Genomic DNA, 15,915 nt, shown 5'->3' with positions numbered 1-15,915 from the left:
CAAGGTTGCCTCTCGGGGAGGAGGGGAGCCTCTCAGACCTGCCCCAGCCACCCTTCTTGATGACAGTTAGGCAGGAACTCCTAGGAGTTGCTAAGCCTGTTTCCCTTCCCACGCACACGGCTTGAATTGGGTAGGTAACGAAGCCTTCCCCTCATGCCTCTCTGTTGGTGTTTGTTTTCTATCTTAGTTCTGAAAGAGAGGCTTCCTTAACATGGCCACAGACCTGCACAGTCTGGTCCAGCTTGCCTCCCCCGCCTCCTCATAGCCCATCTTTGCCCTTATTCCCTGCCCTGCAGTCTAACTGGCCTCCCTCTGCCCTTGGGCTCTCTGTGCTCCCTTCTGCCACAGGGCCCTTGCATTTGCTCTTCCCTCTCCCCTTTTACCCAGTGAACCTTTTTGGAAACAACGTAAGGCCCCTCTTCCTATTTCATTGGTTTATATATCCAAGTGAAACTCCTGCAGATGTGATTGGGCTCTAACTTCCTCCAGGAATGGGGCCATCTCTACTGCAAACTGAAGATGAGAACACCCAATATTCAGGAGAAAGACATGGCATTAACCTCCTATTGAGGTGCAATACTTCCCTCTTTCCAGATTTCCAGGTAGAATTTTCCATTCGAAGATGGTTTGCTTCTAAGTGATTTCTCTTTGCATCTAGGAGAGCTGATGCTTTATCATTCCAATATTTATAAATGAACGAAGAAACGTAACGTTTTCATTCCTGTTGCATTTAGTGTCTGCTCGGTTGCCAGCACGTCCTGGTGGTCTGTGAGTGGGTTGACACGAAGGGGTTATGTGATCCTTTGTCACGTGGCAGCAGCAGAGCTGATGCAAGAAGCTGGTGTCGTAGAGTCACTCTGCTCACGCTGCCCTCACTCGACATTGCCCGCCTTCCTCAGCCTGTAAGAGCCTTCCTTCCCCTCGGTGCTGCCCAGGCTGCGGTGCCTGTCCGCCAGGCGCTTGCATCTTCCAAGGCCCGCGTCAGGGCGCCTCCGTGACATCTTCCTCTGACTGCAGTAGCCCACCTCTACTTCCTACGACCCATTTGTCCATTTCATTCACTTACAACCTGGTATGTGCTGTCTCGCCTGCAGTTTAGGGCTTGTGTTTGGAGAGTAGGGACTGTTGTTTCTCTGTGCTCCCCCACTGTGCCTGTCCCAGGGGTGCGTGGTAGGCGCGGAGTGAGTATCCGTTGGTGCCGTTCGAGGCACTCCGTAAATGCACAGAGTACTTGGTTGTTTAAGATTTGGGGACAATGAAGGAAAAGTGACTCTTCTCCTCTTTCTCTCTAGTTACAAGCTGTTCCCAAACTGTGTCCCCTCCTTTGGGTTCCGCCATCTGCTGCCTCTCACAGACAGAGTGGACAGTTTCAACGAGGAAGTTCGGAAGCAGAGGGTGTCCCGGAACCGTGACGCCCCCGAGGGCGGCTTTGACGCAGTGCTCCAGGCGGCTGTCTGCAAGGTAACCTTCCCTTCTGGCTCCGTCCCCGCGTGGGAGGTCAACGAAAAAAGAGGTGTCGGTGTGGGTGATGGGCGTTGGCACTGCCTGCAGATTTTGCGCCACTGCAGCCTGTGGCTCCTGTCCGCTCTTGCATCAGAGGGTGAGCTCCGGGGGCCCTTGGGAAAATCTACAGAAGTCAAACCAGCTGGAGTGCAGGGATGGCTTAGGGCTGGTGTGTGTCTGTGTCAGGGTGTGGCTGTGTACAATGGGATGTTGTCTTTGCCAGCAGACAGCTGTTCTGTTTTTCTATATTTGGCTCTTTTGCTTCTTTTTGGGGCAGGGAGCAGGGGGAAGAAAAGGTCAAGCCATATGCATAGAATCTTGTAGAATTTTATGGCCCAATTTTGGTAAACATTAAAGAGTGCTCTGTTGGGGAATCCAGCTAAAAAGAGAATCGCTTGTCATCTTTGGTTTTGTTTCTGTTTGTTTGTTTTTCTCGTGTTTCTCTGTGATACGTGAATCCAGAGGGAGGCCACAGACTTAGGTCGGAAGTGAACTCATGCTTTGAGACGTTCCAATCTCAGCGAAATATGTAAATGGGATGTTGGTAATAACTTATTCTTAACATAATTTTCTATGTCAAAACAGCCCAATAACAATAACAAAAGATAAAAATAAATATCACTCTTGAATTTGCTATTCTAGCACATACTTTAACATTTTTTTCCATAGTGGTCATCATAGACTATGCATAATTCGTAATGCTTTTTTGACCATTTTGGTGAACTCAGCAACAGGGCGGTGGTTGGGATGCTCATGTCTGGGGGAGCGCTGGGTAAGGAGGTTAGAGCTCAGTTTGGAGAGGCCGCATGTCTGCCTCAGAGAGCCTGTGTTTAGTGTGTCACAGATTCACTTTTCCTCCTCTTGGTCCTCGACAGAATGATAAGAGAGCCACGGTTGTCCTTTCTGAAATAAAAAACTAAAATGGTAGACAGAAGGGATAAGGGGAAAGAAAGATATGAAGAAAGCACAGCTTCCTCAGTCCTCTTCTTGGTCCCACTGGCGTTCTGCCCGTCCCTGTGTCCTTGGGGCCACCCCAGAGAGGACGGTCTCACAGAGGCCCCCTACCCAGGATGGCTGCAGAGTGGCCCCTGCCCGGCCTCTGGCTAGAGCAGAATGGTTTGATTCAGAGGCCCCTGATACTTTGTAGCAGCCCAAGAAAGCCAGATGGGACACAGCTAGAATGTGTTCAGCTCTGAATCTTTCAAGTGCATCACAGAATAGACAGTTTATGGATTTACTTCAGAAAGAAAAATTATGTTTTTGACTGGCATTCAGACTATTGATTGTATGGAGTGTTATATTCAGGGACATCCTGCCAAATCCACTCTTGGCAGGAACAAATAGTGCAGGGAAAACACGGGATCCCTCTTATCTCCCCATCTTGGGAATATTGTGGGTTTTCTTTCCGGGGGAGGAAATTGTCTTTAAGGCTTGAGGGGAAGAACCCAGTGACAAGCCTACGCACTGTCCAGTTATGTTAATTCTGTTTAATTAGATGAATCAGAATGGCATGATGGAATGCTTGAGGCATGGTGGTCCATGAGAAGCCATTTGATTCGCTCTTTCGCCCACGGAACCTTCCTGTGCCATCCCAGACCCATGAAAATATCCTTCCCTTTGAAAACTCAGTATTTCAAGACTCGAGTGCTTCAAAGCAGATGCTAGCAGATTTCTTAAACTCAGTGCCCGTACCTGGTTATGAATTATTGTTGGCTGAGAGGCATTTTAGTGTGTGTTTCAGTTTTATATCTTTTGGCATTTTTCTCTTATTCCCCACCTTGGCCTTTGTCATGGGGCGTCCCTGGAAAGTTACTAATTGCTTGGAATTATGCAGTCGATGAGATCCCAGCTTTTCTCCTCACCATTTCTTTTCCTTTGTGCTGTCAGTCTGTGTTTGGGTACCTATCAAGCAATTTCTTTCTCACTTGAAATCACCTATTTATAACGTCATCTTCCTGGTTGACCACAGCCTTATTTATAGTCGCTAAATATTGGAAATAGATTATGGCCTGTCTATTGATGAAAGGCTATAACAGTCATACCCTAAAAGAATATTTGAGCGCTTGAATAATACTTAAGATAAATTAAGAGAGGAAAGGAAAGCAAGTGATAAAACACCATAGATGTATGACCCTATTTTGCAAACAAAAGAAAGAAAAATATGGAAAAGATTGGAAATAAATAGACCAAAGTGTTAACAGCAGTTGTCTCTGGTGATGGGATTAGGTGTGGTTTTTATTTTCTTCTTTGTGTTATTTTATATTTACTTAAATTTTCACAATAAATAACGTGTGATTTTTAAAATTTGTAATGGAACATTTCAAACATATAAAAGTAGAGAGAATAGTGAAATAAAATCCCATGTACCCATGGTCCATCTTGGACAGTTACCAATTTGTAGCCAATCTTGTTTCATTTGCCTTCCTAACCATTTTATTCCCCATTGTTTGAAGTAAATCCCAGATATCATTTGTTTCAATGATATTTAGATTTTTAATGTTAATTAGATTTCAATTGTAATTAGATTTTTAAAGTTTTTTTAAAAGCCCTAAGCACGCCTTACTTTGTTGACTGAATTTTCTGCCTTCTCCTGATTTGCCCAGATTAAAGGCCCTTCCTCTTAATCCTGAAAACTGAATGTGACAGAGCCAGCAGGCCTGTAATCTCTGCAGTTGGAGAGGCGTCTCATGCAGGCTGGAGCTGGCTGGGCAGCCCCGGCAGCAGTGCACGCTTGGCTTCCTTTGACCCCATGCCCTGGAGACAGAGCTGATAACAGGCCTGCTTCATGGCCCACAGGAGGCTCTTTGTTCTGATTTCAGTCTCACTCTGGTTTCCCTGGGATAGACTGTTAGTTACCAACTTTAGGGACGTAGGGGTATGGAATGCTCACATGACTGGTCTTAAGTCCCACCCCCAAGGCCAACTTTACATTTCTTGGAAAGCTGCTCTTTGCAAAAAGAAGGAAACAGTCTGTTTCTACTTAGGATTCGATTTAGGAAGTAGAACTGCTTCCACGAGTGGAAGTTTTGAGTTGCCATCTTTCCCCCCAGCAGGTCACATTGTTAGGAGAGGCCATCGAAGAGTATCCACAGCTAAGGAACACCTCTGTCACCAATGCAGGCATTTTTCCCAATGCTGTACCGGCCTGGGTTGGGATGAGGTAATGCCGCGACCCATAATTTCTTATCTTTACCTCGAAACCTATTATTAAACTTGTTTATACTTTTTCTTGGTCTGAATAATAGTTACTCCCATTACCGCTTTTATTGCTCTCCTGGGACATTTCTAGAAGTTAACTCTAAGTTGTTTATTCTGAATAGGTGGAAGTGTGATGAGTGGTTCAGACTGGAACCATGGCTGCTTTCCTGTTCTCCCAATACAGGGAGGTCTGGTGCCCTGGGAAGACGGAGGGCGGCGGGGTGGTCCAGGAGCTCTGAGTTGTCAGTCATGGCTTTGCTGCTCTCCATGGCTCTCAGGTTAAAGAAGTTCCCTGCAAAGTTAAGCCTGGCTGGGTACGTCCTGGCCACACGGATTCTACGGGCTGCTTTCTCCCGTCAGACAGAAAAATCAGATCCCTGCAACCCAGCCTGTTTCCCTTTTGGCCTCATCTTCTAGCCCCCTAACATTTATCCTTCTTATCCTTTCTGTTTTAGTCTTGATTATCTAATTTTGCGTTATTTATTAAGTTTTTAAAGCATTGTGTGTCCTCTCAGAAATAGGTGGATAAGTAAGTCTCAAAGCAAACAAAGTAAGTTTGCATGCTGAGTCAAACGTCTTGGCGTGGCTTGGGTCCTTTATTCCTTGGCTGGCGAGAGCATCCTAATCTAAAATGGAGACCACATCCCCAGAGAGGCCGGAGGAACAGCTTCCTGCAACAAGACTTTCTGCAGGAATACAGACTCTGTGGGCCTCTGGAGACAAAATGATGGCTGCCCTTGCTCTACTGTCATCCGTGCTCCAGCTCTTTTGTATACACTATCTCTGATTCTCACAACAGTCCTTCAGTGTATTGGTGGTGCTTGTCCCCAGTTTACAGGTGAGGAAACTGAGTGTCACAGGGTTCACTCTACTTACTGTTGGAAAGGGGTGGAGCCAGGATTTGAACCAGATCCAGTTGATTCTAAAGCCCAAGCCCTGTCTATTACGCTGTGCCAGGTGCTTTGGGAAGTAGCGACAGTGCCGTGCAGAGCAGAGAGGACTTAGAGTCCTGTTGTCCCGATTCAAGCTGTGCCTCTTCTGCTACTAACCGGCTCCGTGGTGGCCTGAGTGCTCATCTGGAGGCTGCAGGGAGGTTGGGCTGGAGGGGAGGAGGTCCAGGATGCCCTCCAGCTGTGCTGGTCAGTGCTCCTTTTCACAAAGGACTTGTCACAGCCTTGTGCCCCTTTGCCCAGAGCCCTTGATTTTGCTTTTTGTCTCTCCTGGTTCAGGCTTGAGCTCCAGGCCAGGCAGGGGCTGCTGCAGACACCAGCAGGGGTGGAGAATTCCCCATTCCTGGAGGCAGGCTCTGCTGTGAGAGGTTTTCACTCTGCCCAACCTCCCCCAGAGTTGATTTGGCTTCTTCCGACTTGTTGCCTGATTTCTTTTAGACCTGAGACTTGTCATTTTTCCACGCATGAGTTGAGCAATGTAGAAAACTGCCTTTCTTTCCTCAAGGAAGGCAGCGGCCCCTAACGCCTTCATGCCCCCCCCAAGGGGATGCCCCCGTAAGTCCTGTGTTCATGCAGTCTGGGTTATCTCTCTCGGCATGTGTGAGCCGTTTGTGCCAGCAGGTCGCACCACAGTTTCTGGGGCTTAATGCAACCCACCCTGCTTGCTCTTCCTCTGGCTCAGTGTCTTCGTGAAGCCCGTGAGAGTATTGGATTTCCCTGTAGCCCACGGAGGCTGTGGGGCTGTGGGTGGGCATGCAGGCGCCCCGCCCGTGCCCGGGCAGTGCTTTTGTTGGAGGTGGTAAGGGTTCTCCCTGGCTTTCTGTTTTGCACGTGGTTGTGGTTTATTCTGTACTTTTGAATCACTCGACTGTTTTAGTCCCTGGAGGGACGTGTCCTTGTTCCGCCTTCTGCCCGTGAGCTGTGCTGTAGGCTTCACTGCCCCGCTCGCAGCTGCTGGTTCGGTTCTGCTTTCCAACTCAGGAATGTTTATTGTGTGCCCAGTAAGTGCTCAGTGGCAGGTATGGTGAAGAAAATTTTAAAAAGATGAGAAAAAGTCCCCATCCTCACGGATTTGATTTGAGCTTTCGGATCCACTAGAAAAGAAATAGAACAACTCATTTGTAAACATTAAATGGAACCATGTGAAATTATGGACATGTGACTATCAATGGAATTTTATATTTGACCATTGATAGTGTCTCCTACAAAAATAGAAAACTCATATGGTTCAGCCTCATATATACAAACGTTTTTCTTTAGTTCAGATTGGACTTGCGTGGAGTCTATGTCAGACATGTTCTCCTGCATGTTGTTAGGGCTTAGGCTCTAGATGAATGTCTAAATCCTGAGTCACGGGCCGAGATTTCTTTTCCCTAAGGAAAGGAATATGACATTTTTGCCCTTCTTAAGTTGAACCACAGACAGATTTTTTAAAAAGATTTTTCATTGCAAAGCATGGACGGAAACAGGAGAAACAAACTACTGGTGAGAACGTGTTTACTGTTACAAAGTGACAGAAATAGGCTTGAACACCCACATGATTGGGGAAGCGAATCACAGAAAGAATTCAGCCTTATTTTTCCTTAAGTGCATTGTAGGAATCAAGACTCCTTAGTCCCCAAGCTCAGATCTGCTGTAGGGTCTGCCCCTTGGCTAGTCAGGTCAGCCCCCTTTCCTTCCTCATTTCTTCCCCCAAACCTGTTCTCTCTCTGCGCTTGCCTGAAAGGTCAGTGTACAGAGTGTTTTAGTTTTGACTTCTGGAAATTTGTTGGGCACTTACCGTCTGCAAGATGCCCCACTAGCTGCTGTGAGGCTTGCACAGATGACTGAGCCACAGCTCCCGTCCCCGTGAGATCACTGCAGTCGGACAACAGATGCCTATACGACAATCTCAGGTACCGGTGGAGTGCGCAGACACTGTAGAAGGTCTGGCCCTGGTAGGACCCAGTGGTTGAATCATAGTGTTCTTCCCCTTCAAGGGTCACCTTGGTCTCTCTGCCTCCCCGTGTTTGCCCTGAGGCTCTGGTGCTGATGACGCGATTGATTACCATTGGCTGCATGCTTTGTGAGAGCCAAGCTCTATGCCAAGCACCTCATGGGGCTTGTTTTACTTAATCCTTTGAAGGTGGTTGTACTGTCCGCTCTTGATAAGGAAACAACCCTAGAAAGGTTGAGTAACTTCCTGAAGGTCTTACAGCTGGAAATGACAGAGCCAGAGATGGAACTGTACCCACCTTCCCGGCTCCAAAGATGGGAGTTCTCAACCTTGACCTTAGATAACCTGCCGTCTTTTGTGGCCACACAGGAGTGGAGAAGTGGGAGGGGTGTGCTTCCAAAGAGGGCAAAGTCCTCCTCTAAGGAACCATTTCGATTTCCCACGTGACCCAGTTTGCCAGTGGTAGAGCCAGGACTGACTCTGTCCCGGGAAAGACAGCTGCATATGCCGCTGTTCTCTGGAACTAAGAGTTTCCTGTTTATCAGAAACAGTTATAACATGGCTCTGGCAGCCTCCGGGTTTTCTAGGGAAACCACGGGTACTGTCCCAAGGTAGGTGCGCTGCTGGAGCCTAGCCCTTTGAGTGAGCCTGTTTGTCTTTGCCCTTGGCTTCCCCATCTGTGACACGGGAACACTGATAACCCCCTTTTCATTCATAATTCACGGCGTCTCGGAACCATGGGTTCTGCTGTTCAGCTCTCCCACATAGCGCTGTGAAGAAACTTTTCCAGATGGCGTGTCCTTTTCAGCAGTGAGGGAGCATGTGGCTGGTGACTCTTCAGTGACAACTGAGGCCCATGGGCTATGTTGACACCCGGCTGGAGGACCCAGGTGTCTGGGTGGCCATCGATTTTACTAACTTAGACTGACATCAAGAACAGAGAACCCCATCATTTAAAGCTAGTGTTTCTGTCCTCGCTGAAACGGCATCCTGACCTAGGCCTCCCCTGTATTGAACATACCAGAGAGAGTATTGCGGGCCTTATCTCGGAACAAGCAAGCCGAGGCAAACGAGCCAGGCTGTATTCGGGTGGGCCCCACCACCCATGTCCTCTAAGGCCGCTGGGTGGGGCATCAGCTTTTCTCAGATTCCCAGGAATCGGTGTTCCAGGCCCTCCCGTGCACCCTCCCACAGGGCATCCCTGAGCCTCCCTCTCACGCTTGTCATGCTCTGCCGTGGTCCCTGTGTATAAGCAAGTCACTAGGACATGGATATTGGGACCCACAGGCTTCTGTGAGCCTGTCGGAAGATTCAGCTGCCAAACACAGGCCGTGAGCTGCAGGGCCTGCAGGCCGCAGTCCCAGCTCTGCCTTCCTCTGCAGCCAGACCACATCCAGGGACCTGCATCTGCCTCTGGGGCTGTGTTTAAGACAGACGCTGATAGCTAGAGAGCAGAGAGGGGTGAGTGGATGGTGCCTGGGCTGGAAACCACACCTCTGAGGAGTGGTTAAAGGTTAACCAAGACGAGAGACACCACAGGAAGAAGCGTGTCACCTAACCTCAGACATCACCACAGAAGAGGGCTGTTCCAGGGGATGAACTAGGGTAGCCACAGGGAAGCAGGTTTGAGTTCAAGGCAAGGGAGAAATTTCTAGCGAAGACCTCTGCTCAGCTGTGGAGCGGGCTGCCAGATGCGGCAGTGAGTCAGAGTGGGGACCCCAGGCCCATGCGGAGGAGGTGCCAGATGAAAGATCCCTGCACGGGTGGAACGTGGATGAGCCAACCTTGGAGGTTCTTTCCAAACTTCAGGTGCTACTTATTTCCTCTGAGGCAGCTTTTCTGCCCAGTAACCCACTGGTGCTTTTGTTCTGTAGTGGCTCTTTCTAGCCTGTCTGGTCCTCACTGCACCCTCTTAAGCTGCATTTGTATTTGGCCCCCATGACCGTGAACTCTGCCGTGCACACTCGTTTTGTGTGCCAAGCTCAGCTTGCCTGGAGCTGGCGCCCAGAAAAGCTTTCCACTCCCGATGGCTTCCCCATGGAGCCACCTTACCAAGTGGGTAAAAGTCCAGGTGCGGTGGGGCAGCTCAAGGGCACCCAGGGGCAGTCTGGAGGTGGGTGGGGGAGGATGGCAGCCTTTGAGTGACCTTCCTCTTTGTCAGACCGTGTAGCCCCTTGCGTGTGACTCGTTCCACCCCCAGAAACCAAATTGCCGCACAGGCCGGAGCTTCATGTCCTCAAACAGGGAAATGACATCCTTACTCCCTAGCCATTATTTCACTCTCTCTGGGGCCACATGTTGAGGTGAACAAGCCAGCAAGTCTGTCTTCACTCTTGGGAGGAGCCAGTTTATATTTATTTTCTCAAAGCTTGTAAGGCCTGGTCTTCCACCTCCATTCTGCTTCCCCTTTTCATGGACTACTGTTCCCTCTTTGCTATTTCAGGCTCCCAGGTCCCCCAGGCTGACTTCCAGGCCTGGCTGCCCAGGGCCTCCAATAACCATCCCACTGACTGCCCTGGCCCCTCTCCCCTCCTCCACCCTTCTGCAGCTTGTGTTGGATGATCCCCATGGCCCTGCTGCCACCCTTTTGCAATTCCCATTAGTTTTCTCAGATCTCAGTGCATGACAGGTGATTTGATGAAATATTTTCACTTAAGTTAGCCCCTTACTGCTTCCCATATTTGTATGATTAAAAGAAGATGTCTGTTGGATTCCAAAGCATATTAAATAGTTGGTGGAATTGGGAGTGATGTGATTGAAGACTTGTAGACATTGTGAGGGAGGTTTTTTTGTTACCCAACCCTGATCTTGTTCACGTATCCACTTACTACTCATTCCTCACTGAGTGCCAAGTATGTGCCAGGTGCAGTGCTCTTTGTTATTCTGGGCCCTACACCCCTTCCTCTCTTCTCTCAGCTCCAGATCTCTGCTGCTTTCTGCGGACAGAGCAGAGTTTGGTAAGTTCTCCACTGAGCTTCCAACTGGAGAAAGTCATCTCTGGCCCCAGCGCAGATTGGACTGGTGGCCCGTACAAAACCAGAGGGTTTGCCTCCTGGGAGTGGACGGAGTCAGAGGTTCTGGGCTTGGCGGCAGCTCCCCCCACCACTCATTACTGCTGACACGTGTGTCCAGAGTCTGTGGATGGCTGCTTTTCACATAGCATGGTCTCCTGGGCACGTGTGTGATTCACCTGGAACAGCTGGAGTAAACGTGGGTCACAGAACACATCACCCTCGGGTGGCAGAAGGCAGGCTGGTGGCTGGGAGAGGGGTGAGCCTTGGGCCTTGCCTGCTCACCCAGAGTGGGCTTAGGAAAAGGAGGGTAAAACGTGTAGCATTGCCCAAAGGCTCTGGCTCAACACAGGTCATGGGCGTAGACTCTAAGACAGAATGGACAGTTCGGGACTGGACGGGTGTTGCTGTGGGACCAGGGAAGTAGGATGAAAAAGATAATTCTAAGTTTTCTAGATAAGACAGTTGATGGTCCCTTTGTCAGCAATGGGGAAGGCTGGAGGGGAAGATGGTGTATCAACTTTGGAGAAGTTGAGTTTTGGGTGACGGCAGACATGTCTGTCTTTTGATCCAGACCTGGGACTAAAGCTCAGGAAGGAGATCAAGTGGGAGAGGTAATTAATTGCGAGCTGTCCAAGCAGATGCATGGAACTTGGGTAAATCTCCTCGGGGACAGTGTTACCTTTGACCTCATCCAGTGCCGGGAGAGGAGGTGGAATCCGCGAGCAGCCAGAGGGGATGGGGGCATTGGACGGTGCGGTGTCCAGGAAGCCAAGGGCAGGAGGGCTCGAAGGAGGCCCTGGTCGGCAGCAGAGAGGCCGGAGAGCAAGGCCAGGGATGGCTGCGGGGCTGGCAGCAGGACCTCAGCGCGAGCTTCGAGGTTTTCAACCTTGGCACCACAGTAGGCTCACCCAGGAGCTTTAGAAGCCCCGGTGGCTGGGCTGCAGGTCACATCAGAACCGCCGGGCTTTAGCATCGTCGAAGCTCCCTTGAGGACCTTACGTGCAGCTGGGGCAGAGAACCACTGTGCATGTGGGGGCAGGAGGCGGGTGACTGGGAGCCGCCGGTGAGAGAGATGGTAGGGGCGTGTGGAGAAGTCGGGTTATACGGAGCTGGGGAGAGGAAATAGAGGCAGCCAGTCTGCTAGTCGTAGAGACAGGTTATGAGAGATGTTGGGTCAAAAACAGAGTGTTTATTAGAAGTGGGTCATGAGCATATCTTTAGGCACAAGGAAAGGACGCAGAGGAAATTGACTGATGGAACGTTGCTCCAGAGAGGGTGGGATTTGGGGGCTGCGTTTCCTTGGGGAGGGAGAGCACTCCTTCCTTGAGAGCATTAAGACCAGAGGAGAGGCCAGGGGGATGCCTGTTTATTTATGATGGAGAGGCATACTAGGGCTGTGGGACTGAGCGCCTGTAATAGACGAGGCGAGTCTTGTTACCTGTGTCCGTTGCTCACCTGAGCGCGTGGGAACTGGGAGTTGGAAAGCTGGAACAGACCTTGTGGTGGATTTGATGCAGATTTGACTGAAGAGAAGGCAGGTAAACTGCAGGCTTGGCCAGATGCTGGATTTCTGGCTTCGGAGTCCAACGCATTTCTGTCCCACCCACCCGTGACATTTTCATCTGAGGGCTGACCTCTGTCATGTTTGAGGAGATTGGCTTTTAAAAATCTTGTTTTTACCCAGGGACTTAGAGAAAAGTTTAGCTAAACAAGTCTGTCTTTTTTTCTCTTAAAATAGTTTTGTATAAAAAGAGAATATATTCAGTCTAAAAATTTAGAAAATGCAGAGAGCAGAAAGGAAATAAACATCACCCATAACCCTACAATCCAAAAATAAGATTATGTGTTTCTGGATTTAAGTCACAGATTTTCAGCTCCATGGAAATACTGAGGAAAATCGCTGTCGGTTCTTGACTGTTTACTACATGCAGGTACTGAGCTGGGTGTGCTCCTTGTGTATCATTTTGTTTAATCCTCTCAACAACCCTATTCTATCAATACTATTATTATCTCTATCTTATAGCTGAGAAGCTGGGACTGGGAAAGATTAACTAACATGCCCAGTGTCACAAAGACAAGCCGAGGGAAGATGTGGGCATGAACTGAGGTTTGCCATTCATCCGAGCCCACACTCGCAGCTGCTCTGTGGGCACTGCCACCAAACAAAGGGATATGCATGACTGGTATTCCCAGCACAGTATTGACATTCAGTCTGGTCATCTAATTTACTATATTTGAATGACTTTCTGAGCACACCAAGCCTTCATTTAAAAAAACTTTACTGAGGTATGATCGATGTATAATAAACTACACATATTGAATGTGTACAACTTGACAGATATTGACATTTATACATACCCGTGAGATACATATTCACCGTAATCAAGATGACGAACATATATCCTTCTCCCCCCCAAAAAAGAGTATTTGTGCTCCTTTGTCATTTCTCCCTCCTGCATCTCCTGCCCTCTTTCCCCAGGCAGCCACTACTTTGCTTTCCGTCACTACACATGAGTTTGCGTTTGTTAAAACTTTAGAAATCCAGTATATACTCTTTTTGGCCTGGCTTATTTCACTCAGAGCAACTGTTTTGAGATTCATCTGTGCTATTGAGTGTCATCTGTGCTAAGGAGTGATCACTCCTTTTGTTACTGAGTAGTATTCCCTTGTGTGGATGCACCACAGTTTATTCATCCACCTGTAGATGGGTATCTGGGTTGTTTTGGATATTTGGTAGTTTTTGCCTATTATAAATGGAGCTGCTATAAATGTGTTCAAGTCTTTGTATGGATGTATGCTTTTATTTCTCATGGGTCAATCCCTAAGAGTGGGATGGCTGGGTCATATGGTAGGTGTTTAACTATTTATTTATTTATGTATGTATGTATGTATGGCTACCTTGGGTCTTCGTTGCTGCACGTGGGCTTTCTCTAGTTGTGGCGAGCGGGGGCTACTCTTCGTTGCGGTGCATGGGCTTCTCACTGCAGTGGCTTCTCTTGTTGCGGAGCATGGGCTCTAGGCGCGTGGTCTCAGTAGTTGTGGCTCGCAGGCTCTAGAGCACAGGCTCAGTAGTTGTGGCACACGGGCTTAGTTGCTTCGCAGCATGTGGGATCTTCCTGGACCAGGGCCCGAGCCTGTCTCCCCTGCATTGGCAGGTGGATTCTTAACCACTGTGCCACGAGGAAAGTCCCTGGTGTTTAACTTTTTAAGAAATTGCTTAACTGTTTTCCAAAGTACATGTATCATTTTACAACCCTATGGGCAGTGTCTGCCAGTTCCGTTTCCTCCACATCTCCCTCAGTGTTTATGTGGCCAGTCTTTTTAATTTTTAGCCATTCTATTAGGTGTGTGGTAGAATCTCACTGTGGTTTTAATTAATACAAGGCTTTTAAACTTTTCAGTATGCAAGCCTTCATGGTCCGTGTAGTGACCGTGGAGCCTCACACATCAAGAAGCAAAAGGAGACGAGAAGGAATGTAAAAGTTATTACTAGTCTGAGAGTAGTAACTATAGACCCCTTTTTTAGTGTGTCTTATGTACTAAATACTTGTTAACCTAGAATCAACCCTGCCAAGTAGGATTATCTTCATTTTACAGAGGAAGAAACTGAGAAAGAGAGATGAAGTGACTGACTTAGGGTCTCGTAAAGCAAACCCTTGAACTCAGCCTTGTCTGTGCCAAAGCTCTCGTATGCTGGCCCCCATGCCACACTCCATTTTGTAGTTATTCCTTTAAAAAAAAAAAAAATCCGCTTTCCCACTACTGATCTCTGCCCCAAACGTGGATACAGAACTTCAGGCTTCAAAATAGTCCAAGCAGACAGTAGGAAAATTATTTCTATTGTAAATTCTCTGTGGAGTCAGTGCTTGTAAAATCTCCAAGCCCAAAAGCCTGAGTGAATGAATAAGCATGTCATTCTGTGCAGCCCGACCTCTGGGCCAAGTTTGTTAACATCACTTACATAACAAGAGTCCACTTCAGAGAAGACAGAATTAATATTATTAAGCCATGCTACTCCTCATTTGTGGAGCTATTTCTGTTTCAGATGCAGTCTTCCAATTCAACAAACATTTATCCTGGATCAGCAGTCATTAGTTGAGAGCTTGCCAAGTACTTTGATGAACTATCTCAATTATTACACACCCTCGGCTCTCCCTATGTGATTGGGTAGTTAGCTTTGTGGATAAGAGGCAGGTCATCTGAACCTGACTTCTCTGGTCCTTACTGGTTCAGTGACCTTGGGCTAGTGACTTAACGTCTCTGAACACCAGGGTCCTCATCTGCAAGATGGCAATATATTACCTCCTTCATAAGGGTTGCAGTGAAGATGTGATGGAATAGTGGAGGTGAACAATAAATGTTAAGTAGTATTATTCCTGTCTTACTAACAAGAAAAAACTTTGAGATGTTAAATAATTGTGGTCAAAGCTACACAAGTAGTTGGTAGTGACAAAAAGCTCCCATGCCCACTTTCAAGTTTCCAAGTTCCACGTTATTCTGTCTGCTTGCTGTCACCCTCCTTAGGTTCCTGCATGCCCCTTGAGAAGCTGACGTGGAAGAAAAGGAGGCTGAAAAAGTTAAATGACAGAGCCAGCATTCAAAGCCTAGTCTTTTAAAAGTAGCACTTATTAAAGATAGTTTGGGGGAAAAAAAAAAAGGATACTGCCTCTAATCTCAATCCCAACATCATTATGGTATATTTTGTTTCAACCTCTGTTCTCTTTTTAGTGGAGAGTGATGCCTGTTTCTTACTAATCACACTGTAATTACAGTATTGTATTCTTTGTTTTTCACTTTATATTATACATGTTTACACATAATTTCATACTTTTTATGAACATAATTTCTAATGGTGGAAAGGAGACATCTCAGTTTACTTAACCGTTCCCGTATTCGGGTAGGGTAGTCATCTCTTTCCTGTTTTGTCACTATTAGTAAAAATACTGCCGTGCTTACTTCAGAATACTTCTTGCAGATAGAGCCTCCTGCAGGAGAATCATTGAGTCAAAAGATGTATACACTTCTTTAAGGGTTTTTTAAAGTGAGGTGTATTGAGGGATGATTTACATAGAGTAAAATTCACCCTTTTTAGGTGTAACGTCTTAGAGCCACCCCGACAATTAAGATATAGATGAAGAAAAGAAATGAAAAAAAAAGATATAGGTAATTTCTGTCACCTCAGAAAGTTTCCCAATGCCCGTCTGTTGTTGACCTCTCCCTTTGCACTCAGCCTTTGGCAACCACCAATCTGTTTTCTGTCCCTATATTTTTGTCTTCCTGTGAATATCTTCTGAATGGAGTTAGGCAGTAAGTT

At 47.6% G+C, this 15,915-nt stretch overlaps 1 protein-coding gene across 1 annotated transcript in view; it reads left to right on the top strand.

The window, feature by feature from the left end:
* ITGB5 (integrin subunit beta 5) overlaps positions 1-15,915 on the top strand; it is a 110,775-nt gene that overhangs the window by 40,732 nt on the left and 54,128 nt on the right. The window contains exon 5 of the mRNA XM_061194270.1: positions 1,293-1,461. Within this exon, the coding sequence (XP_061050253.1) occupies positions 1,293-1,461 (169 nt within the window). The remainder of the gene's footprint in view (positions 1-1,292; positions 1,462-15,915) is intronic.

The sequence above is a fragment of the Eubalaena glacialis genome, chromosome 6 (assembly GCF_028564815.1).
Source record: "Eubalaena glacialis isolate mEubGla1 chromosome 6, mEubGla1.1.hap2.+ XY, whole genome shotgun sequence".
In the NCBI taxonomy this organism is placed as follows: Eukaryota; Metazoa; Chordata; class Mammalia; order Artiodactyla; family Balaenidae; genus Eubalaena; species Eubalaena glacialis.
Note: the sequence above shows the minus strand (reverse complement) of the source record. Positions and strands in the feature narration are given on the sequence as shown.